The sequence below is a fragment of the Myxine glutinosa genome, chromosome 12, assembly GCF_964187855.1.
Source record: "Myxine glutinosa chromosome 12, kmMyxGlut1.1, whole genome shotgun sequence".
In the NCBI taxonomy this organism is placed as follows: Eukaryota; Metazoa; Chordata; class Myxini; order Myxiniformes; family Myxinidae; genus Myxine; species Myxine glutinosa.
Genome location: NC_136272.1, coordinates 52144567 through 52167898, shown reverse-complemented (window position 1 = coordinate 52167898; position 23332 = coordinate 52144567). Strand labels below are relative to the sequence as shown.

The 23332-nt window shown below is 49.9% G+C and overlaps 2 protein-coding genes across 4 annotated transcripts in view; one reads left to right on the top strand and one right to left on the bottom strand.

Moving 5' to 3' along the window:
* The window catches only part of LOC137437807 (glutathione S-transferase Mu 4-like), a 33668-nt gene that overhangs the window by 2781 nt on the left and 7555 nt on the right, over positions 1-23332 (bottom strand). The window contains exons 2-6 of the mRNA XM_068132449.2: positions 10972-11205; positions 4959-5034; positions 2871-2935; positions 917-998; positions 664-764 (exon numbers count right to left, since the gene is read on the bottom strand). Coding sequence (XP_067988550.2) covers positions 664-764; positions 917-998; positions 2871-2935; positions 4959-5034; positions 10972-11031 — 384 coding nt within the window. The 5' untranslated portion in view covers positions 11032-11205. The remainder of the gene's footprint in view (positions 1-663; positions 765-916; positions 999-2870; positions 2936-4958; positions 5035-10971; positions 11206-23332) is intronic.
* The window catches only part of TSPAN33 (tetraspanin 33), a 38445-nt gene continuing 35324 nt past the window's right edge, over positions 20212-23332 (top strand). For 2 of the 3 annotated variants that reach the window (XR_013621107.1, XM_078766824.1), the window contains exons 1-2: positions 20242-20421; positions 21933-21990. Coding sequence is in view for 2 of the 3 variants with exons in the window: in XM_078766824.1 (XP_078622950.1) it covers positions 20344-20421; positions 21933-21990 (136 nt within the window). In the remaining variant the exon portion in view is untranslated. Of the gene's footprint in view, positions 20422-21932; positions 21991-23332 lie in introns of all 3 variants that reach the window. The other variant, XM_078766823.1, reaches the window with a different exon arrangement.

The following is a 23332-nucleotide window of genomic DNA, read 5'->3' as shown; positions in this document are numbered from 1 at the left end:
CAAAACTGCCGCTACCTTAATATATAGAAGATATATTTTAACCTCCAGTAACTTTGCACTCTGATTAGATTTACTATAATGTTAACGTTATCATTATTTAATGTTATAATGTTAACTTTTGAGGAAGGATGAAAGTGACTGGTTGAGAGGAGTGATGGAAATGAATGTAGGAGGACGGGGAAGACCAAGAAAGACTTGGCTAAATATGGTGGAAGAAGAAATGCGGGCAAGGGGGTTAACAAGGAGAGATGCAGAAAATAGGGCAAAATGAAGAAGATTGTCATGGGGACCGCAAGGCTAACCCCCACTCTAGCAGGGAAAATGGTCTTAAAATGCATGTTGTTGTATCATTATTACGAAAATATTCCAAAAAAAACAAAATAAAAATAAAACTAGGCAAATTCCTTACTTCCGCAATCAGCTCCGATTGTCCCCTCAAATGTGTACCATACAGACAAACTGTCTGACGGCTTTCCCCTATAGGCTATACTGTTTAAAAAAAAATGTAGACAGCAATTTGGAAAATTGCATTTCACACCTTGCATAGAAGGGTTTCCAATTAGAAAGAGAAAGTTAGCAAAATAAGTTCAGATGGTTGTTTTAACACAAAGGGAACAACAATCACTGTTGGAATGACTGTGGTGCAAGTTGTGCGACACTTACAAAGTCAGGGGAGTAGCAAGTTCTGGCAAATTTAATGCGCAGATCATAAGCATGATCTTCCAGTTGGTCCACCCTCTGCCAGCCAATCTCATCATCTGGGCCTAAGAAACATCGTTAAGGGTTAGTAAATGACCCAATGGCACACATGTTACATCATTAACTTCTGGTTTCTTGGTCCCATGATATTACTCCTTCCTTTAAGTTATTTCCCCAAGTCCTTCCCCCCTCAATGCCTAACCATTCCCCTCCTCACAAAGGTCATGCTTCCGACCAAGATAACGCATAATCGCTCCGCTCTGTACGATCTTCACCGAGCCGTCGATGATGTAGGGAAGCTGCAGGGAACAAGACAAACAAAAAAAAAAAACAAGGAAGGAAAAAATAAACGCCAATTTCAGACAAAAAAAGTTGAAGATACCAATTTTAAAAATTCTACACAAAACACCAAAAAAAGCATCTTCAAAAAGTGGCACCCCAAACCAATTTTTAAGACTGGAAGATCTGAAATAGCTCCTTAAAGAGCCTTGATCCCCAAAGACATACATACTTCAATAAGTAAATTAATTAACTGGGGAACACCAATTTGTCATGTGGGACCTGCTGCCCAAACAGTCACAACCTATGATAGCAAGGGCTGTAATCTGTGTTGCATTTATAGATTTCAAACACCAACAAGTTCAGGTGCACATTGCAATATGAAGTAACGTCACAAGTTTACTTTGCAAACCTTTCGTCTCCTTATTCTCCTCAACCACACATTTTATCAAAATAGGCGATGCAATAAGATTTTACACTAAACAAAACAGAGCACCAACTTAAAGCTGGGAATTGCTTTTGGCTGCTCAGATTTGCAGGGTTTAGGCCTTCCACAGACCATTGTTCAGCTAGTATTGAAGTCCTGTGGCTCAACATCCTTCTGATGGAAAACTGGAGGCACTTGGGCAATCTTTCCAGTGCAATGTCCACACCAGTGCTCCCAAGAACTGCAATTGGTGACAAGTAGCCATCCTCCAGCAGATAATGTTACCATGGTACTGGCACACAATGGCCTCCTCTTTGGCAACTATAATACATGTAAACAGCACAAATAGCTGGTATAAACATCTTAAGGATGGAATGCTCCAGTCAGTGTCCCATGCTGGGACTGCACCAGAACATCCGTGATAAATGAAACGATGTTGGAAGTTAAATTAAACTGGTTGTTCAATGGTGAACAACAAACCAGCTTTGCTATCTTTCCATTTTTCTGGTCCAATCATATTTATTTAGCACGTGCTGCTGGTTGCATCATATCTGGGGTACGTGGATGTGCCAGTCAACAGTAATGTGTTGGGTTAAGGCAGGAATTTGGGGGTTCTGGGGATAAGGGCTGGCGACAATTCACATATTCCAAAGTGGGATATTTTAATATCCACGAGTTAATGGTGGCAGACAGGTCCCCATGTTGACATCTGTCTAACAAATGGTGCACTAATTGATGCATCAGAGTGCAGTTTGCAGTTATCGAAATCAAACCTGATTATTCAGCTCAAAGGTAAGCACACCAGCTCTGTTACATCATGCCAAGCCTATGTGCCTTCCCACCTTTCTTTCAAATTTTCCCTTTGTTTGAGAACATCCACGAGCTCCAGGAGCAAAACATTGTGTTGGTGAATTACCTGCACTATGCCATGGCCACCATCAGTTACCCACCTGCGATGGCACCTCACTGCAGCAGGGGGTCAGTGGTTAAAGCACTTGCATTGTGCCATGTGTGGAGGTAAAACTGCAAATAGTCTCGCCCCCCCCCCCCCCCCGGGGTGGTTCATCAGGGGGAGTGGTGTTTTGTACCCATTGCCTGACCCTGGGTAACCCCGGCATGCATGAAAATTTGGTTTTGATAGGCCAAGCAGTTTTCAATCATTCAAGGTTAAGGCAGGCGAACATAGAATTGCCGAATTTTAGTACGATCTAGTCTCGAGTTTGATTTGCACAAGTCTGCAGAGTCGACTTTGGAGAAACGGCGAGTGCACAATTCCCTCATTTGACACGGAGCCAAATTCAAATGGAATCTTTTAAAATAGAAAATGGAAACTAGAATTGTCTTTTTTTTCTTTCTTTAACATTTAAAAAAAAAAAAAAAAAAAAAAAAAAAGACCGATGCCAGCAACAAATGTTGATTCTTAAGACAGGACACTTAAGACAAGACTGCCATAAAACAAACTTACATTTGGGAAGTCCAACCCCAGATTAAACTTCTCATCGAGCCAGCAGCTTCTGTCATAGTCAGGGCCTGAAGCATAAGCACAATGGCAGATGTAAAACAACATGCATTTTAAGGCCATTTTCCCTGCAAGAGCAGGGGGTAGCCAGATGAAAAATCAGATGTAAAACAACGTTAGCAGATGTAAAACAACGTTGGGTAGAAACAATGTGAGGACATTCATAACCAGCTACAAATGTTCACCTGTGTCTGTTAGGTGGTGTGCACATCTGCTATTCGATACAAGGAACAAATCGTTTGTTAAAAATGACAGTGCATTGTTTGTCAAGGCGAGTGGTTCATGCTAAAAGTGAAGTAAAGTAAGAGAGGACAAGTTATAATGCTGTGATGGAAGTCATGTTGAGTCCAACTCGGACCGTTGGGTTATAACATCCTGTGGTGAGCACACTGTTAGCATTTCCCCTTCCTGATGCTGTTTCCTTTGTCACATCGTGTCCCAGCTCTTCCATAAGCTTACAGCATATACTGTATTCAAATATTATATTAGTATCTGTAATTTGGTGCTGCAAGCTCATGAGCGAACGTCATGACGTCATCGCCAAGAATGTCCGCATTGCCTGCCAAGCTCCGGCGGAGCCATCTAGCAGTGTGTCATGTGGATGTTAAATTCAGATACTGTCAAGTGTATGCAAAACTCAGTTACCGACCTGAAACTGCTAGATGATACTGTTACGGATCTCGGTTTCGGCACTCCCCTTACCAAGGGGGGGTTTAATCCCCTCGTCTTTTAAGCTGGCCGCCTGAGTCCTGGAACTATCTCGCCACTTCCGGTCAGCGCTGAATAAGGTAGTAGGCCAATTATTCCTATGACCTAAGTACCAGCGCCTTCCGGTAAGCGAGGAAATGAGCCCCGCCCGAGCCGCGACTAATGGACACGCCGAGCGAAGCGAGCCACGACTCAGGCCGTTGAGACTAAACCCGATTATAAAGCGTTGGCCAAATTGTGCCACAGGTATTCAATCGAAAGAAAAGACTAAAGCGATCAGGGAAGAATGAAACCAAAAGGGTAAGAAATGACATTTATTAATTATGTACAACAAACCAAAGGAAGAGCACCGAAAGTAATACATGACAAAGAAGAAGAAGATACACAGGGCAAACCTTAAAACAGTCTTACTTATCAACACCCAGACAGAACAAAGACTCACACGAAAGGGGAATAGCAGGCAGGAATCACTGGAAGAAGGCGATGGTCCGTGCAGGTGAGAGGGTAGGCCGGTCCGGGCCGGTGCGCAGCGTCGAAGGTGGCTCCATTCCACGCTACGGGCTCGAGGCGAACAGCCAGCCGCCGCTCCACGTATTCGTTTTCACACGCACTGCTAGGCCAATGTCAGTTGACGATTGTATTGTGGTCGCCGTCACAGACCCACTCGCCGGATCACCTCTCTCTCTCGTGCCTTCTCACCGACTCGTACCTATTCCGTCCAACTCCTGCGGAACCCTCACTCAACTCGCCAAGCAGTCCCTTGCAGCCCTTTTTATTGCTGTGTTGGAAATCAAGCCACGGGCTCCGAGGGTACGCCTACCGGTTGGCTCACCGCGGTGCTGGTTGGCCGGTAAGGGCTTGCTGACTCCACCTCCGATGACACGCCACGCCCGTGATCTGGCGGCTCCTCCCCCTTCTTCTCGGCCCGACCACATGGCCAATGGCGGCTGGTGGTGAGTTAGAACACCACTCGCACCGCTTTTGAAGGGAACTTTGGAGAGCGGAGATGATTGGGGAAATTGAAAGGGGACCTATCTTATTTGATTAATGCAACGCAGATTCAACTACTGGGAACAGGTCCTTAACTGAAACATAATAATGAGATAACTACGGAGAGGTCCTATGGTTCGCTACGTGGTACATGGACTAACTAGGGTGCGATTTTTAACCAGCCAATTGATGGGAATATTTACAGGGGGACATTTATAAGGGATACATTTACTAAATTTACTAGTGAAGGTTCTAAAAACCGTAACAATACTTTTTTTTTTTTGTGTGTATGGGCAGGAGGACATGGTTTCCCCTGCCAAATTAAAAGTTCCTCACCATCTCCACAGACGTACAACTTGTCTTCGTATTTTTCACTAACGTGCTCCAACAGAAGACGAATTGGCTGGCCAAGCTGTTGGAAAGTACAGACAACATTAAATGGTTTAACATACAAAATGCTTTAACTCAAATCACAAAATGGATATGAATAGGGATAACAAAGTGACAAACTTTTCATCAATCCCATATTTCATTTCAGAATCTACCTAATCCATGGATGGATGAAAGCCCAGAACTTGGTCCAATTAGCCCAAATTAAGTATAGTCATTCGACCTGGACACCCTGCCACCAACACGCCCACACGCACTTTTATTTTAAGAGACCATCTCCTTACTAGATGGGCATTGGCTTCTGAAGAGAGCTCATCCACCTTCAGCAGGTATTGTTTTTAGTCCTGCAGGGTGTCACAATCACCTTCAACCAGCGAGGGTAGTTAGTTTAGTAGCAGATAGCACTGGGTTATATGCGACGAGTGCGTCACAGAAGTTACACGTCACAGAAGTTAAGAGCATCTAATTTATCATAAACATTTCAATCAAATCGTCTTGTAATCACCTCCTTTATTCCGGGGTACAAAAAAAAAAATGTCTACCTGAACCACTTAGACGAGTGTACCAAACCCTGAAATTCACCTGGTGGCTCCACACTGAACTCCAGGGCAGGTATGTCCTTCCTCAGCAAGGAACCATTAAATTCCTGTACAGTGTTAATAAACCCACTTGATGTACAAACTGTTCAACAAAATAAGCTAAACTCCCTATCTAGCGGTACTCTGATACCTGCGTGGTACTTCCCAGAATACTTCAGCTCCCCATTAACAAATTGACACGAGGGAGCGACTACCGGAAGTAAGCTGTAACACGTGCCCTTTTGTGGTTCGTTTTCAACGTATCCAATCACGTGACTGTTGTCGCGAAGCGTGCACTAACCGGAAGTTACGTAGTTCCGCGGGCGCCTATCATCTCCCAGGTTCTAAAACCGCACCTTCAATTTTGTTGTTCACATTTTTATTTCTACCAAACACTTTACACATCTTAATATTGAACAGAATTTACTATTTTTCACTCTCCAATCGAATCCCGACGCATTATTTTGTTGGTGAAATTTTTCGGTTTTACAGATAAATGAAATCGGTACAAAAATGTTCGAAGATAAAAAGATCAGACTCCAAACAACCAGGTATAACAAAGGTGGCGCCTTTATACAATGTCGAAAGCTACACCTTTTCATCAGACATTGAGGATAACTCGAGTGCTTGTTGCAAAGTTAGTACTAAAGCGCGGCGTTACGCGCGCTGCTTGTGAGCAAGGAGGAAGCGGACAAGCGGTAACATGTAAACGTCTTTATTGTAAGACTACACTGTAACACTGAACTCCTCCGGGCTGGTCGCCCGGTGTATATCATGAGGCCACGCCTACCCCTCGGGCGTGGCCACCGCCCACTTGGTGCGTGGAATGATGTCACCACGCCAGTGGGCTTTTGTGTCCGCCACACGCGCCCCCCCAGAATTCCCGCGCACCTGGAGGGCCAGTTTGCGGGGCAGACGAATGACCCGGCCGAAGCACCCCCTGGCGATCGGCGGCGTCCGGGGTGCAGCGATACCAGGTGGGATGCCCCTGGCTGCCCCTGGGATGGGTGCAGGACCGGGGGGCGCCGTGGCGGCGCGGTGCCGGGGGTCCGCCCGCAGGAGGGCGGCCCCGACGTGGGGGTCGGGCCACTGGCGGTGGATGGTCCACATCGAGGTGGGCCGGCTTGAGGCGGTCTACCGAAACGCGGTCAGGAGTACCGCCGATGTCCAGGGTGAAGTGCTTCGCCCCGGTCTCCAGCACGCGGAAAGGCCCGTCGTACGGGGGCCGCAGTGGTGTCCGATGGGCATCGTGGCGGACGAAGACGTACTCCGCCGTGCGAAGCTCCGGGGCGACGTGCGTCGGCGGGTGCCCGTGGCATGCCGTTGGCACCGGGGCGAACCTCTGGGCGGTCTCTTGCAGAGCGGAGCGCTGCTGTGCCGCGGACCATGGTGCCGTGGAGTCGGGGAGGAACTCGCCCGGCACCCGCAGCGGTTGCCCGAAGACCAACTCCGCCGCGGATGCGCGCAGGTCCTCCTTGGGCGCCGTCCGGAGGCCCAGCAGGACCCAGGGGAGCCTGTCGACCCAGCCGCCGTCGCGGAGGGTGGCCCGGAGCGCGGCCTTCAATGAGTGGTGAAATCGCTCACACAGGCCGTTAGCCTGGGGGTGGTAGGCCGTGGTTCGGTGCAGCCGGACCCCGAGCCCCTGCGCAACCACCCCCCAGAGCTCCGAGGTGAACTGGGGGCCGCGGTCGGATGAGATGTCTGAGGGGGCGCCGAACCGGGCGACCCAGGTGGCGATGAAAGCCTGCGCGACATCGGCCGCCGTTGTCGACGCCAAGGGCACGGCCTCCGGCCACCGGGTGGTGCGGTCCACCATGGTGAGGACGTAGGTGAAACCCCGCGAGGGGGGCAGAGGTCCCACCAGGTCCACGTGGACGTGGTCAAACCGGCGTTCCGGCACCGTGAACGGGGCCAACGGGGCCTGGGTGTGCCGGTGCACCTTGGCGCGCTGGCACACGAGGCACGTCCTGGCCCAGCCGCGGACGGCCTTCCGGAGGCCGTGCCAGACGAATTTGTCGGCGATCAGCCTTTGGGAGGCCCTCGCGCCCGGGTGGGACAGGCCGTGGATGGCGTCAAACACCTGGCGCTGCCAGCCCGCGGGCACAATGGGGCGAGGACGCCCGAGGGAGACGTCGCACAAGAGGGCCGCGCCCGCGCCGTCGAACGGCACCTCGGAGGCCCGTGACGGCGGTCCGCAAGGCCTGGACGTCGGGGTCAGCGGCCTGGTCGGCTGCCATCCGGGCATAGTCGATGCCGAGGTGGACTGCGTGGGCGACGGCCCGGGAAAGGCAATCCGCCACCGGGTTGTCCTTCCCCGCGACGTGCTGGATGTCCGTCGTGTACTCGGACACGGCCGAGAGGTGACGCTGCTGCCGGGCCGACCACGGCTCGGTGACCTTGCCCATCGCGAAGATCAGCGGCTTGTGGTCGACGAAGGCAGTGAACGACCGGCCCTCGAGCAGATGGCGGAAGTGCCTGACCGCCAAGTGAAGTCCGAGCAACTCGCGGTCAAAGGTACTGTAACGGCGTTCGGGCGGGCGAAGCTGCCGGCTAAAGAACGCCAGCGGTTGCCAAGCTCCACGCACCCATTGCTCGTGCACCGCGCCCACCGCGTAGTCCGAGGCATCGGTGGTGAGGGCGATCGGTGCATCGGGCGCCGGGTGCGCGAGCATGGTGGCGTTAGCCAAGGCGAGCTTCGCGCCCGTGAACGCCGTGTCCATCTGCTCGGTCCAGGTAACGTCGCCTTTGCCCGGCTTACCTCGGAGAGCTTCGTGCAGGGGGCGCAGGAGCTGGGCGATACGGGGCAGGAACCGATGGTAAAAGTTCACCATGCCCAGGAACTCCTGCAGCCCTCTGATCGTGCGGGGGCGCGGAAACCTTCACCGCCTCCACCTTGGCCGGCAGGGGGACGGCGCCGTGCCTGGTGACACGGTGCCCCAGAAAATCGATTGTGGCGGCGCCGAACCGGCACTTTGCGGGGTTCACAATCAGGCCATGCTGGCCCAGGCGTTCGAAGAGCGTGCGGAGGTGGCGTAGGTGCTCTTCGCGGGACGCGCTGGCGACGAGGACATCGTCCAGGTAGACGTAGACAAAATCCAAGTCACGCAGGACGCTGTCCATCAGTCGCTGGAACGCCTGAGCCGCATTCTTCAGACCGAAGGGCATGCGCAGGAACTCGAAGAGTCCGAATGGCGTGATGACCGCTGTCTTCGGGACGTCCTCCGGCCTGACGGGGACCTGATGGTAGCCGCGTATGAGGTCCACCTTCGAGAAGAAGGACCTGCCCGCCAAACGGGCGGAAAAGTCCTGAATGTGGGGGACGGGGTAGCGGTCGGGAGTCGTGGCGTCATTGAGACGGCGATAGTCCCCGCACGGTCGCCATCCCCCGCCGGGCTTCGGCACGATGTGCAGCGGCGACGCCCAAGCGCTCTCTGAGCGCCGAACGATGCCGAGTCGCTCCAGGGTAGCGAACTCCGCTTTTGCCACCGCCAGCTTCGTCGGCTCGAGGCGGCGTGCCCGGGCGTAGACCGGTGGCCCGACGGTGGGGATGTGATGGGCCACCCCGTGCTTGATGGCCCCCGCCGAGAAGGTGGGCCGCGTGAGGGCCGGGAAGCCGGCGGGTGAACGCGTCCGCTGCCGGAAGCGTACAGACCAACGTGGCCGGAACCGAATCGTTCGGCAAGCCGCTTGGCAAGCCGCTCGTTGAGCTGGGCAACGCACACGCGAGCGAGCTGAACGTCTCGGCCTGGACAAGCCGTCTGCGCTTGACGTCGACCAGGAGCCCATTAGCGCACAGGAAGTCCGCGCCAAGCAGTGCCATGGGCACGTCGGCGGTGACGAACGTCCATCGGAAAACCTGCCCTCCAAACCGCAGAGAGAGGCAGCGTTTTCCGTACGTACGGATGGGCGTCCCGTTCGCGGCAAGCAGCGCGGGGCCCCCACCCGCGGCGTGCTTGTCTGACGTGCCGGCGGGAATGACACTCACCTGCGCTCCCGTGTCGCACAGGTAACGGCGCCCGGAGAAGGTGTCCGTTATGAACAGCAGGCTGCTCGAACGGCCGGCGCTCATCGCCACAATTGAGCGCCGGCCCGGGCATTTCCCGACCCGGTGAAGGAGCACGGCGGATGACACCGCCGAGCTTCGTGGCCGAACTTGGCGTGGAACCAGCACCAGGTGGTGGAGCTGGAGGAGCGTGGCTGGCTCCGCCAGGCCGGTGGAGTCGACGGGTTTCCCCGTGGTGGCAGTTTTCGCCGCGGCGGTGGGCGGGGCGTGGCGGCGTTCACGAGGTGCGTATCAGCATGCTGCTGAACTTCAGCGTGCTGTAGAAGATGATGCTGTGGAACGTCAGCGTCGAAGGCCGTGACGGCCACGCCAACGCTCGCCCGCGTGTCCGAAGCGGCGAAGTACTTGTCCGCCTCGGCCGCCAATGCTCGGGGTTCCGTTAGCCCGGTCCCGGCCAACGCGAGGCGAACCTGCGCTGGAAGTTGGCGACGGAAAAGCGCCCGGAATAGCGAACCGGGGGCTTCGTCGCCCAACAGTGACAGCATATGGTCCATTCGGACCGACGGGCGCGTCTCACCGAGCTCGGGGAGATCCAGGAGGCGGTCGGCCCGTGCGTCGTCCGTGAGGCTGAACGTGGCTAGGAGTAGCCGCTTGAGTGCCTCGTACTTGTGGCCGTCCGGTGGGTGGCGAAGGACGGACACAACTCGAGCGGCCGTGCCGGGCCCGAGGGAGGCGACGACGTGGCAGTAGCGCGTGTCATCGCCGGTGAGGTGCCGAAGCTGAAATTGGGCTTCGGCCTGGACGAACCAGACTTCGGCCTGAGCCTCCCAAAATTCCGGAAGTTTGACGAAGGCGGCCATGGCGATGGCGTCGCGTGTGGAAGGATCGCTCCGGCAGATCCAACGTCGAGGGTCACCAGTAAAGCGCGGCGTTACGCGCGCTGCTTGTGAGCAAGGAGGAAGCGGACAAGCGGTAACATGTAAACGTCTTTATTGTAAGACTACACTAACACTGAACTCCTCCGGGCTGGTCGCCCGGTGTATATCATGAGGCCACGCCTACCCCTCGGGCGTGGCCACCGCCCACTTGGTGCGTGGAATGATGTCACCACGCCAGTGGGCTTTTGTGTCCGCCACAGTACCAAACTTAAACCGACATTCCATTCAGGATTCCGCAGGTAAAATGATCAAAGGTACATCTCCCTTAGAGGATAAACATCGATTTTAAAGAATGTCTACCTTTAGGTTTACCTGTATAAACTAATCAAAATCTGCCTCCGGCCCACTCCTTACATTCCCAAACGATACATTCTGCTTGTTCCCAAACACAACCATTTTGTATTCTAATTCCTCCGCGTTTCGAGCAACAAAACACTCACCCCGCGCACATCCCAGTAACCAAACACGACGGATGGAGAGTGCGAGTCGATGAGCGCCATTCTTGGGTCCTTCGGCTTCCTCGTAAACGGTCCAAACGAAAAAACACCACGGGCTGATTAGTGATTAGTGTTCAGTGAAGTAAAGTCAGGATCACGACACAACTTGCATGCGTTTTGCGCATGCGCGCGCGTATTTGAACGCTTGAGGAGGTCACGTGACCCATCGTACCTGCGCTACATCAATGACACGTGAATCCAATCATCCAATCATCTGTCAGTTGTATCGACTCTTTCGCACCGACCAGACGACGGATGATATATAAAAGGTCACGGGGTCAACAGCATCACTGCATTTCAGTAACGATGCAACCAATGAAAACGGTAATCACAATGAAAACGATATTTTCATTGTGATTACCAAATGTTATATGTAGAGGTGTACAGGGATGTTGATAGAATGACAGGACTTTTACTTTTAGGTACCGTAGTAGGGTGTGTGCGGTGTATGGATGGGTGATCAGTGCGGTGTATGGATGGGTGATCAGTGCGGTGTATGGATGGGTGATCTGTGCGGTGTATGGATGGGTGATCAGTGTGGTTTATGGATGGGTGATCAGTGTGGTGTATGGATGGGTGATCTGTGTGGTGTATGGCTGGGTGATCAGTGTGGTGTATGGATGGGTGATCAGTGTGGTGTATGGATGGGTGATCTGTGTGGTGTATGGCTGGGTGATCAGTGTGGTGTATGGATGGGTGATCAGTGTGGTGTATGGATGGGTGATCAGTGCGGTGTATGGATGGGTGATCAGTGTGGTGTATGGATGGGTGATCTGTGTGGTGTATGGATGGGTGATCAGTGTGGTGTATGGATGGGTGATCAGTGTGGTGTATGGATGGGTGATCAGTGTGGTGTATGGATGGGTGATCTGTGTGGTGTATGGATGGGTGATCGGTGTGGTGTATGGATGGGTGATCAGTGTGGTGTATGGATGGGTGATCGGTGTGGTGTATGGATGGGTGATCTGTGTGGTGTATGGATGGGTGATCGGTGTGGTGTATGGATGGGTGATCGGTGTGGTGTATGGATGAGTGATCGGTGTGGTGTATGGATGAGTGATCTCTGTGGTGTATGGATGGGTGATCAGTGTGGTGTATGGATTGGTGATCTGTGTGGTGTATGGATGGGTGATCAGTGTGGTTTATGGATGGGTGATCAGTGTGGTGTATGGATGGGTGATCAGTGCACATCGGATTTTTATGTGAAAAAAAATAAATATTTTTTCACATAAAACGGCCTTTTTGCGCGCAAAAAAATTATTTTGCTATTTTCGGAGAAAAAAAAAAATTTCGCCCTTGTTCGGGAAAAATAAAATAAAATGCCCTTTTTGGTCGAAAATGTCTGGCAACGCTAAAAAAAATTAGGGAATTTTTCGAAATTTTAAACTGCGATCAAAATTTTTAACTGCGATCGATCTCAAAAACAAAACGTTGCGTCCACTTGCGTGCGTTGCGTCCCCAGCGTGTACAGCAGTGAGGCGGTGTACTACAGTGAGAGAGTGTACACAAAGTGTGAACAAGTCTCCTATCAAGATGAGTGCTGCTCTTCGTGACAAGTGGCTGAAGGAATTCAATGCTGGCGGCGATGGGGCCACCTTCAAGTACGTGTCGAGTAACACGGCTTTCTGTCGAACTTGTGAAAAGACTTTCCGGGTGAAGCAGAAGTCTGAGCTGGCCCAACATGTCCGAGGAGATCGCCACAAGAGCAACTTGGCCTTGAAGAAGAAGAGGACGGTCACGCAAGCCACCATGGAGGACTTTGGTGGCGGAAAGAGGCACAAGTGCGACGTCGTGGCTCAGGAGCTGTGCCAGACCATGCTGGCCGCTGGCATCCCATGGTCGAAATTGGAAAACCCTGCCCTCCAGTCGTTCCTGGAGAAGCACATCACTCTCCAGATCCCCGATGAAAGCTGGATTCGAAAGCACTACCTCGACAAGTGCTACGACGAGGCCTTGGCAGGGATCCGTGCCGACCTCGGAGAGCAGCTCATCTGGCTGTCCGTCGACGAGACGACCGATTCGGCAGGTCGATATGTGGCCAACATCATCGCGGGACGCTTGTCCAAGGAGGGGTACTTTCGTCCCCACCTCTTCCAGTGCATGTTTCTGGAGAAGACCAACTCCGGGGAGATCGTGCGCGCAGTCAATGACACGCTGCGCTATCTTTGGCCTGATTTCAAGCCGGAGTGCCTCAAGGTCCTCGTCAGCGACGCCGCGGCCTATATGATCAAGGCCGGCCATGCCCTGAAGGAACTCTTCCTGGACTTGCTGCATGTGACTTGCGTTGCCCACGCGCTCCACCGTGTCTGCGAGACAGTCCGAGAAATGTTCAAGGACGTCAACGACCTGATTGCCACGACGAAGAAGGTGTTCGTCAAAGCCCCGTCGCGTGTTGTCCTTTGGAAGGAGCAGCAGCCCAATCTTTCTCTCCCCCCGGAGCCCATTCTGACTCGGTGGGGGACGTGGATCGACGCCGCGGTGTTTTACGCCGAGCACTTCGAGGCCGTCAAGGACATTGTGGACCAGCTGAACGATGACGACGCGATGGCAATCCGGAGTGCCAAGGACCTGTTCGGAAAGGCGGACATCAAGCTCGGTTTGGTCTTCTTAAATGCCCACGTGTCATTCATCCCGAAGATCCTTAAGCAGTTGGAGGAGGCCGGCATGGAGCTGGCCAAGGCCTTCCAGCTCCTTGATCAGGCCAAGGAGGAGCTCGAAAAGATCCGAGGCTGCCGTAAGGAGATCCTGCTCACCAAGTTCAAGGCGGTGCTGCAGCGCAATCCTGACATTGGTGTGCTGAGGACAGTGGCTTTGATCCTGGATGGAGATCAGCACGGATCTGAGGTTGGTGTGCCGGCTGGAGTCAAGCTTGCCGACATCCCCCTCTTGAGGTACTGCCCCATCGTCAGCGTCGACGTGGAAAGATCCTTCTCCATCTACAGAAACGTCCTCACCGACCGCTGACACCGCCTCACCAAGGAGAACATTACCAAGATAATGATTTCAAACACCTACTTTAACCGTTCCTAAAAGGGTCTTGTCAATTTCTTCTAGTCCTCTACTTATCAAACAATGCGGTTGCAATAAAGGTACCTGAACGTCATTTTTTACCTGTTTACTAGCCCAGAGTGCTTAATGTTGTGCAGGAAAAAGCTCACCATTTTTTGTTCTTTTTTTGACTGATTTCTGAAAAATTTGGTAATAATAAAAAATGAATAAAACGGGGAAAAAAAATATTTCGGGATTTTTTCACATTAAAAAAAAAAAATTCCACTTTTCAAAACATAAAAGGCCTATTTTCTTAACATAAAAATCCGTAGTCTATGATCAGTGTGGTGTATGGATGGGTGATCTGTGTGGTGTATGGATGGGTGATCGGTGTGGTGTATGGATGGGTGATCAGTGTGGTGTATGGATGGGTGATCAGTGTGGTGTATGGATGGGTGATCTGTGTGGTGTATGGATGGGTGATCAGTGTGGTGTATGGATGGGTGATCTGTGTGGTGTATGGATGGGTGATCGGTGTGGTGTATGGATGGGTGATCGGTGTGGTGTATGGATGAGTGATCGGTGTGGTGTATGGATGAGTGATCTGTGTGGTGTATGGATGGGTGATCAGTGTGGTGTATGGATTGGTGATCTGTGTGGTGTATGGATGGGTGATCAGTGTGGTGTATGGATGGGTGATCAGTGTGGTGTATGGATGGGTGATCTGTGTGGTGTATGGATGGGTGATCGGTGTGGTGTATGGATGGGTGATCTGTGTGGTGTATGGATGGGTGATCAGTGTGGTGTATGGATGGGTGATCTGTGTGGTGTATGGATGGGTGATCAGTGTGGTGTATGGATGGGTGATCAGTGTGGTGTATAGATGGGTGATCAGTGTGGTGTATGGATGGGTGATCAGTGTGGTGTATGGATGGGTGATCGGTGTGGTGTATGGATGGGTGATCGGTGTGGTGTATGGATGGGTGATCGGTGTGGTGTATGGATGAGTGATCTGTGTGGTGTATGGATGGGTTGGTCAGTGTGGTGTATGGATGGGTTGATCATTGCGGTGTATGGATGGGTGATCTGTGTGGTGTATGGATGGGTGATCTGTGTGGTGTATGGATGAGTGATCAGTGTGGTGTATGGATGGGTGATCAGTGTGGTGTATGGATGGGTCGATCAGTGCGGTGTATGGATGGGTGATCAGTGTGGTGTATGGATTGGTTGATCAGTGTGGTGTATGGATGGGTGATCAGTGTGGTGTATGGATGAGTGATCTGTGTGGTGTATGGATGGGTGATCTGTGTGGTGTATGGATGGGTGATCTGTGTGGTGTATGGATGAGTGATCTGTGTGGTGTATGGATGAGTTGATCAGTGCGGTGTATGGATGGGTGATCTGTGTGGTGTATGGATGGGTTGATCAGTGCGGTGTATGGATGGGTGATCTGTGTGGTGTCTGGATGGGTGATCAGTGTGGTGTATGGATGAGTGATCAGTGTGGTGTATGGATGGGTGATCAGTGTGGTGTATGGATGGGTTGATCAGTGCGGTGTATGGATGGGTGATCTGTGTGGTGTCTGGATGGGTGATCAGTGTGGTGTATGGATGAGTGATCAGTGTGGTGTATGGATGGGTGATCAGTGTGGTGTATGGATGGGTCGATCAGTGCTGTGTATGGATGGGTGATCAGTGTGGTGTATGGATGGGTTGATCAGTGCGGTGTATGGATGGGTGATCAGTGTGGTGTATGGATGGGTGATCTGTGTGGTGTATGGATGGGAGATCTGTGTGGTGTATGGATGAGCGATCTGTGTGGTGTATGGATGGGTTGATCAGTGTGGTGTATGGATGGGTTGATCAGTGTGGTGTATGGATGGGTGATCAGTGTGGTGTATGGATCGGTTGATCAGTGCGGTGTATGGATGGGTTGATCAGTGCGGTGTATGGATGGGTTGATCAGTGCGGTGTATGGATGGGTTGATCAGTGCGGTGTATGGATGGGTTGATCAGTGTGGTGTATGGATGGGTGATCAGTGTGGTGTATGGATGGGTTGATCAGTGTGGTGTATGGATGGGTTGATCAGTGCGGTGTATGGATGGGTGATCAGTGTGGTGTATGGATGGGTGATCTGTGTGGTGTATGGATGGGTGATCTGTGTGGTGTATGGATGAGTGATCTGTGTGGTGTATGGATGGGTTGATCAGTGTAGTGTATGGATGGGTTGATCAGTGCGGTGTATGGATGGGTGATCTGTGTGGTGTATGGATGGGTTGATCAGTGCGGTGTATGGATGGGTGATCTGTGTGGTGTCTGGATGGGTGATCAGTGTGGTGTATGGATGGGTGATCTGTGTGGTGTATGGATGGGTGATCTGTGTGGTGTATGGATGTGTGATCTGTGTGGTGTATGGATGGGTGATCTATGTGGTGTATGGATGAGTGATCAGTGTGATGTATGGATGGGTGATCTGTGTGGTGTATCGATGAGTGATCAGTGTGGTGTATGGATGGGTTGATCAGTGCGGTGTATGAATGGGTGATCTGTGTGGTGTATGGATGGGTGATCAGTGTGGTGTATGGATGGGTGATCTGTGTGGTGTATGGATTGGTGATCAGTGTGGTGTATGGATTGGTAATCAGTGTGGTGTATGGATGGGTTGATCTGTGTAGTGTATGGATGAGTGATCTTTGTGGTGTATAGATGGGTGATCAGTGTGGTGTATGAATGAGTGATCTGTGTGGTGTATGAATGAGTGATCTGTGTGGTGTATGGATTGGTGATCTGTGTGGTGTATGGATTGGTGATCTGTGTGGTGTATATGAATGACCGTTTTGAGGCCGTTTTCCCCGCTAGAGCAGGGGTTAGCCTTGCGGGCCCCATGACAATCATTGTTCCCTGTTTGAGGCAATGTTTTTATGGCCAGATGCCCTTCCTGACGCCAACCCTTAGTCGCCTTTCCCGATGCACAGGGATACGGTGTACCTATTCTAAACCGGGGACACACCGGGACTGTATGGTGTATGGATGAGTAATCTGTGTGGTGTATGGATGAGTGATCTGTGTGGTGTATGGATGAGTGATCTGTGTGGTGTATGGATGAGTGATCTGTGTGGTGTGTTGTCTGCTGGGGTCTAAAACCACGAAAAAATCAACAAAAAACCTAAAAAGTCCAAAAAACGACAAAAAACAATATGATACAATTTTTCTTTTTTACAAAAAAACAACAAAACAAATAAATCCGAACTACAAAAAACTTAAAAAAAAAAAAAACCTACAAACGACCAAAAAACCCCCAAAAAACCCCCAAAACTACAGAAAAAAGAAAACATACAAATACAAATACTATATCTATTGTTACGGTTTTTAGAACCTTCAATTTGTAAAATAATAAGCCTTGTAAATAATTCCTTGTAAATATCCCCATCTTCCAAAGGTCAAAGGTCGCACCCTAGCTAGTCCATTTTGCAACACGTAGGACACCATAGGAACCTTATTCAGTTATTTCATTAGTATGTGTTTCAGGTAAGGCTCTGTTTCCAATAGTTTGACTCTGCGTTGCATTAATCAAATAACCTAGGCCCCTTTTCAGATCCGCTTCATTTTGCGGCGTAGCCTCCCTCCAAATTGGATTGCGCGTCTCTGCCAGCCGCAGCGCTGGCTCCAAACGCCATTAACCACGCGGCCGAGTTGGAGAAGAAGGGGGAGGAGCGCCAGGAATGAAGGCGTGGCCCCATCAACGTGTCACGAAGGGAGGAGCCGGTGAACCCTCGCGACCAATCAGGGCCGAGGCGTGTTCACCGGTAGGCGGATCTAAGCGCACGCGGTTTGATTTGCAAGGCGCGTAATATAAGCGCCGCGGCGGACTACTTCCAGAGAGAGAGAGAGAGGGAGGAGAGAGAGCGTGGCAGAGCTGGAGCTGTGACTAGAGCCAGAGAGAGTCGAACAACAAGAGAGAGAGATGGTGAGGAGGTCGAAGAGTCGACCACCGAGAGAGAGGGAGAGGCGGTGAGAGAGTCGGTCCGCTACCGCGACAATACGAACCGCACTGCCGGCCGGGTTTCGCCGCGAACCAAAGCGTGGACCGGAGTGGAGCGTGAACCTGGAGCCGGACCTCAACGCCTGAACCATCTGCCCGGACCTTCCTCTCCTGCCATCTGCCTGGACCTTCTCATTCCTGCCATTCCCCTTTCGTGTAAGTCCGTTTGTGTTGTCCTGAGCATGATAATTAAGAGTGTGTAAGCTTGCCCTGTGTCCTTTTGCTCTTCTTATTGTACATGCCTTTCTTTCATTTCCTCTTTGGGTTTTGTTTTAAATAGTTAATAAATCTTTGTTCTCCCTTTACTTTGGTTTCCTCTCATCCGATCGCTTTCGTGATTTCCCCAATTGAGTACCGGTGGCACGATTAGATCCGCTCAGGATCGGGTTAGTCTTTTGTTAATGGCTCGGGCTTCGGATTGCTAAACCGCTCGGCAATTTCCATCATATCCGTGGCCCGGGCGGAAATTATCTCCCTGCTTTGCGGAGAGATTGGCACGCAGGTATTTGGGACCAACTAATCTTGACCAATCACCCTGGCCAATCTCGACCGCAAAGGAGCTTTATAGTTTCCAGGATCGGAGACGGCCAGCTTAAAAGACAAGGGGACTAACCTCCCCTTGGTAACGGGGGTGCCGTACTCCGAATCCGCAACAATATATATACTAGCTTGGCTCGGCTCGCTGCACTCGCCTCACCACGCCTCGTTACAGAGGAACAGGCTTATTTTATCTGAGGATAATGACTGTACCTGAGTTGCTGTGTTGTCATGATTTGCACCAATCATAATACAAACAATTATTTTGCACAATTTTTTTGGCGTGTTCATGATATTACATTTTTATATGCAATTTAGGTTGAAGATTTAGGTTGAAAAAAAAACAATTCAAAAAAGAACACCTCAGCACATACATAGGGGAAGGGTAGGTGCAGACTGGAGGTTTGGGACGATTACACCTCACCACCACATAATTAAAAACACCTCACCACCACATAATTTAAAACACCTCAACCCCACCTAATTTAAAACACCTCACCACCACTTGATTCAAAACACCTCACCACCAAGTAATTTAAAACACCTCACCACCACGTAATTCAAATATATGGGGGTGGTTGAACAATTATTTTGGAGGTGGTTGAACCTATATGGGAGTGGTTGAACAATTATTTTGGAGGTGGTTGAACCTATATGGGGGTGGTTGAACAATTATTTTGGAGGTGGTTGAACCTCTATGGAGGTGGTTGAGCAATTATTTTGGAGGTGGTTGAACCTATATGGAGGTGGTTGAACAATTATTTTGGAGGTGGTTGAACCTATATGGGGGTGGTTGAACAATTATTTTGGAGGTGGTTGAACCTATATGGGGGTGGTTGAACAATTATTTTGGAGGTGGTTGAACCAATATGGGGGTGGTTGAACAATTATTTTGGAGGTGGTTGAACCTATATGGGGGTGGTTGAACAATTATTTTGGAGGTGGTTGAACCTATATGGGAGCGGTTGAACAATTATTTTGGAGGTGGTTGAACCTATATGGGGGTGGTTGAACAATTATTTTGGAGGTGGTTGAACCGAAATGGAGGTGGTTGAACAATTATTTTGGAGGTGGTTGAACCTATATGGGGGTGGTTGAACAATTATTTTGGAGGTGGTTGAACCTATATGGAGGTGGTTGAACAATTATTTTGGAGGTGGTTGAACCTATATGGGGGTGGTTGAACAATTATTTTGGAGGTGGTTGAACCTATATGGAGGTGGTTGAACAATTATTTTGGAGGTGGTTGAACCTATATGGAGGTGGTTGAACAATTATTTTGGAGGTGGTTGAACCTATACGGGGGTGGTTGAACAATTATTTTGGAGGTGGTTGAACCTATATGGGGGTGGTTGAACAATTATTTTGGAGGTGGTTGAACCTATATGGAGGTGGTTGAGCAATTATTTTGGAGGTGGTTGAACCTATATGGAGGTGGTCGAACAATTATTTTCCCTGTAAATGTGATCAATAGCTTGGCTTTTTTAAACTCCATGTTCTTTTTCTATACTTACTGGAAACAGACGATGTCCCGGAGACAAAATCAGTTTTGTATGGAATACCATTCACACTGGTATGTTGCAGGCAAGCCGGAGCAAGCGGGCTCACAGAGGTATGAGGAAGCAAGGTGCTGTTTTCCCGGCCCATACCACATTTGTAGTCCCATCTGTCCAATTTGGACTTGTGACTCCTCGTATTCCTAGGCTGAGCTAACTTTTAGTTTTAATACCGGAGAAGAAGCTGCTGCCATGTCTGTGGAGAATACGACGAACGTGGCGCACCATGTCATCAAATACATCCTCTTTTTTATCTCATTCTTCTTCTGGGTAAGTGAGGTGTGTGTGTGTGTGTGTGTGTGTGTGTGTGTGTGTGTGTGTGTGTGTGTGTGTGTGTGTGTGTGTGTGCACTGCAGGTGCAAACTGCACGCGCACCTCAAGGAGAATGTGACACATCTTGAGTAACCCTGGTTTCTCGACTCGTGTTGGTTTGTAAATATAAGAATATTCTCAATTAACGCGAGGTTACTTTCACTTTTGGCTTTTCTTGCATATTGAAGATTATATCCCATATTTTAAAGAACCAAAAGGACCAATTCACTGCCCTCCAAGATTACCTCGATGACCTGGTGTTTGTACTTTACCACCTTTCACATCATCTTGCCCCATTTGCCCTTCATCCCTCTCCTGCCCCACCTGGAGATACACAGTCATTCAACAAACTCCTGCGTTATTGTACTTACCTATCCTTATCATCTCTATCGACACATAAGGCTGCCATGCATTATTATCTTTCCCAAATATAATAGGATTGCTTTTATTCATCCCCTTCTTCCCCTTTCCTTGGGGCTGTACATTGCATTTGCTGGATCCACTTGGTTTTGCTTCTCCTCCTGCTTTGTTTAAAGGTGGCAACCCATGTTGTATCTTGTCTTTCTTACCTGTGCATGGTCGTTTTCGTTTTATTTGTCTGTGACCTATTTGCACCTGTGTCACTTTGCTCTATTGTCAATATTTTGACCTTTCACCCTCTCTTGCCTAACCCTAACCATAACCCTAACCCTAACTCTAACCCTAAGCTATTTCATAACGTGACCTTTGGTGGGTGTGGTGGATAGTCTTAATTTTGTCTTGAACCTTTTGAGGTCCAAGTCTATTGCAATGCAACTATCTCTCAGTGCGCTTCGTTCATTGGAAAGTGACATTGTTGACTTTCAGGTTCCACAGGAAACAGGCTCCTCAGCTAACAGCTTGTAGCGGCACAGTTTGTATGCTCAAGCCTTGTGTCAGGTCATACAGAATCGTGCGACAACTCCTTAGACTCAGTGTAGTCTACTGAAGTGCAACACGAGGTTTGGGTGTCAGCCATGATTAAGCTGTACACCGCCATCAGAGGCGTCCAGTAATGATGGGTATGAAAACCCATGAAAGGTGTGCATCATGACCTCGCCCCCAACCCTCGTATTGCACTTGACAGGTAATCATTTCACTGACTCTTCCTTTCCATAGGTAACATTTCCATACCAGTTACAATGGCCGAATGTACAAGTGAGCCTGAGTTTGGTCAACTAATAAGACTTGATTATTTTTCTTCTCTGGCTTGTGCTTCATTCCCACGACTGCTCGCTAGCTCTCATTAACGCGCACTTGGAAATCCTGGCAATTATGGCAAACACCTTTGAACATGAGTCGAGGTAGACCTTTGTTTTGCATTGGACTAAATCTGGTTGTTTGGTGAAATAAAATAATAAAGGAGGTAGAATAAATCCAGTTGGCAATGTAGACAAAACAAGTGCCTACTCAACGGTATGCTTACTTGTATGTGCTGTTCCTTCCGTCAGGTCATGAGTGTGTTGCTCATTTCTGTTGGGGTCTACGCCAGGGTGGAAAAGACAATTGGTGAGTTTTTTCTCAATAACTTGTGACATGGTGTTGATGCATTTTCTGTGTGATGGCACCTGAACAGGTAAGTGATATGGGTGTTTGAGAGCCGAGGACAGCCCATGGTGTTTGAACAGAATTCTGGGTCTTGATTTGATATGAGAGAATCTATAACAATGTGACTGTCGCCAATATGCCTCCGCATAGTCCCACAACGGGTAGATGCCATCACTCTGCATATGTATGGGTAGTGGATCTCGTTTGTGAAGTTTCGTGTTGATCGGATAAGGTTCGTTTTTCTATCCAAGATGGCTGCCAAACCACGTGACCTATGACATCATCATTTTCAAATTATATGCAACAGTGCTGTTAGGTGATATATTACTATAATTCACCAAATGTCCGTCCGTCTGTCTGTCCGTCCGTCTGTCCATCCGTTCGAAGGTACCGCAAAAACGGCTGAACCGATCGCAACGATATTTTGGGTGGGTAATCCTGGGATCCACTGGAGTAAAATAGGGTGTATTGTTTGTCCAATTTCAGCTTTGGCCTCAAGCATTTTCAGCTTTGGTCTCCAGCATTTTCAGGTTTGGACTCCCGCATAACGTTCTCTTCGCATCGCAGTGACGGCTAGCACCAACATGGTGGCTGTAAGATTAACGTGTATGTGCATCTGATTACTTGATAAACGTACCAGAGAAAACAAATCGTTTGGGCAATGGGCTCTCCAATATGCGATGTGTTCACGGTTTGAATTACGTAACATAACGTTTGTGATGATGTTTTAATTGTGACGATGTTGTGACGATGTTTGTGTTCACGGTAGTGTTTGATGTGACGGTGTGAACATAATTTCGCAGAAACGGGATGAATCCCACATTCACCAGCATATATTTATCGAAAAGGTGACGAACCCCCTTCCTCCCCTTCCTCTACTGCCTCCCCCTTCACCCTCCCCCATCCTCCCCTCCCCCCTCCCCCTTCCCCCCTTTCCCCCTACCCTCATTCCCCCCTTCCACCCCATACCCCTTCCCCCTCCCCCTATCTCCCCTCCTCCCCCTCTCCCGCCCGGCAACGCCTGGTATTTCTGCTAGTTGACAATAAAGATGAAAGTGATAAGGATAATATTCCACTTTTTAGCTGTTTCATTCTCCAAATAAGTTCTCTTTTTTTACATTTGACAGTAGAGTTTATCAATCTGAAAATGTTTTAAGTGGATAAAGTACAACAGCAAAACTGTGGAGGATATCCATGTTTGTCTTATGAGCAATTCATTTTAATGAGGGTTCTTCTTCTTCACTTGTACTGCGTTGCATTGCATTGTGCGCTGCAGTTTTGGAATAACTTTGTTCGAGTCACG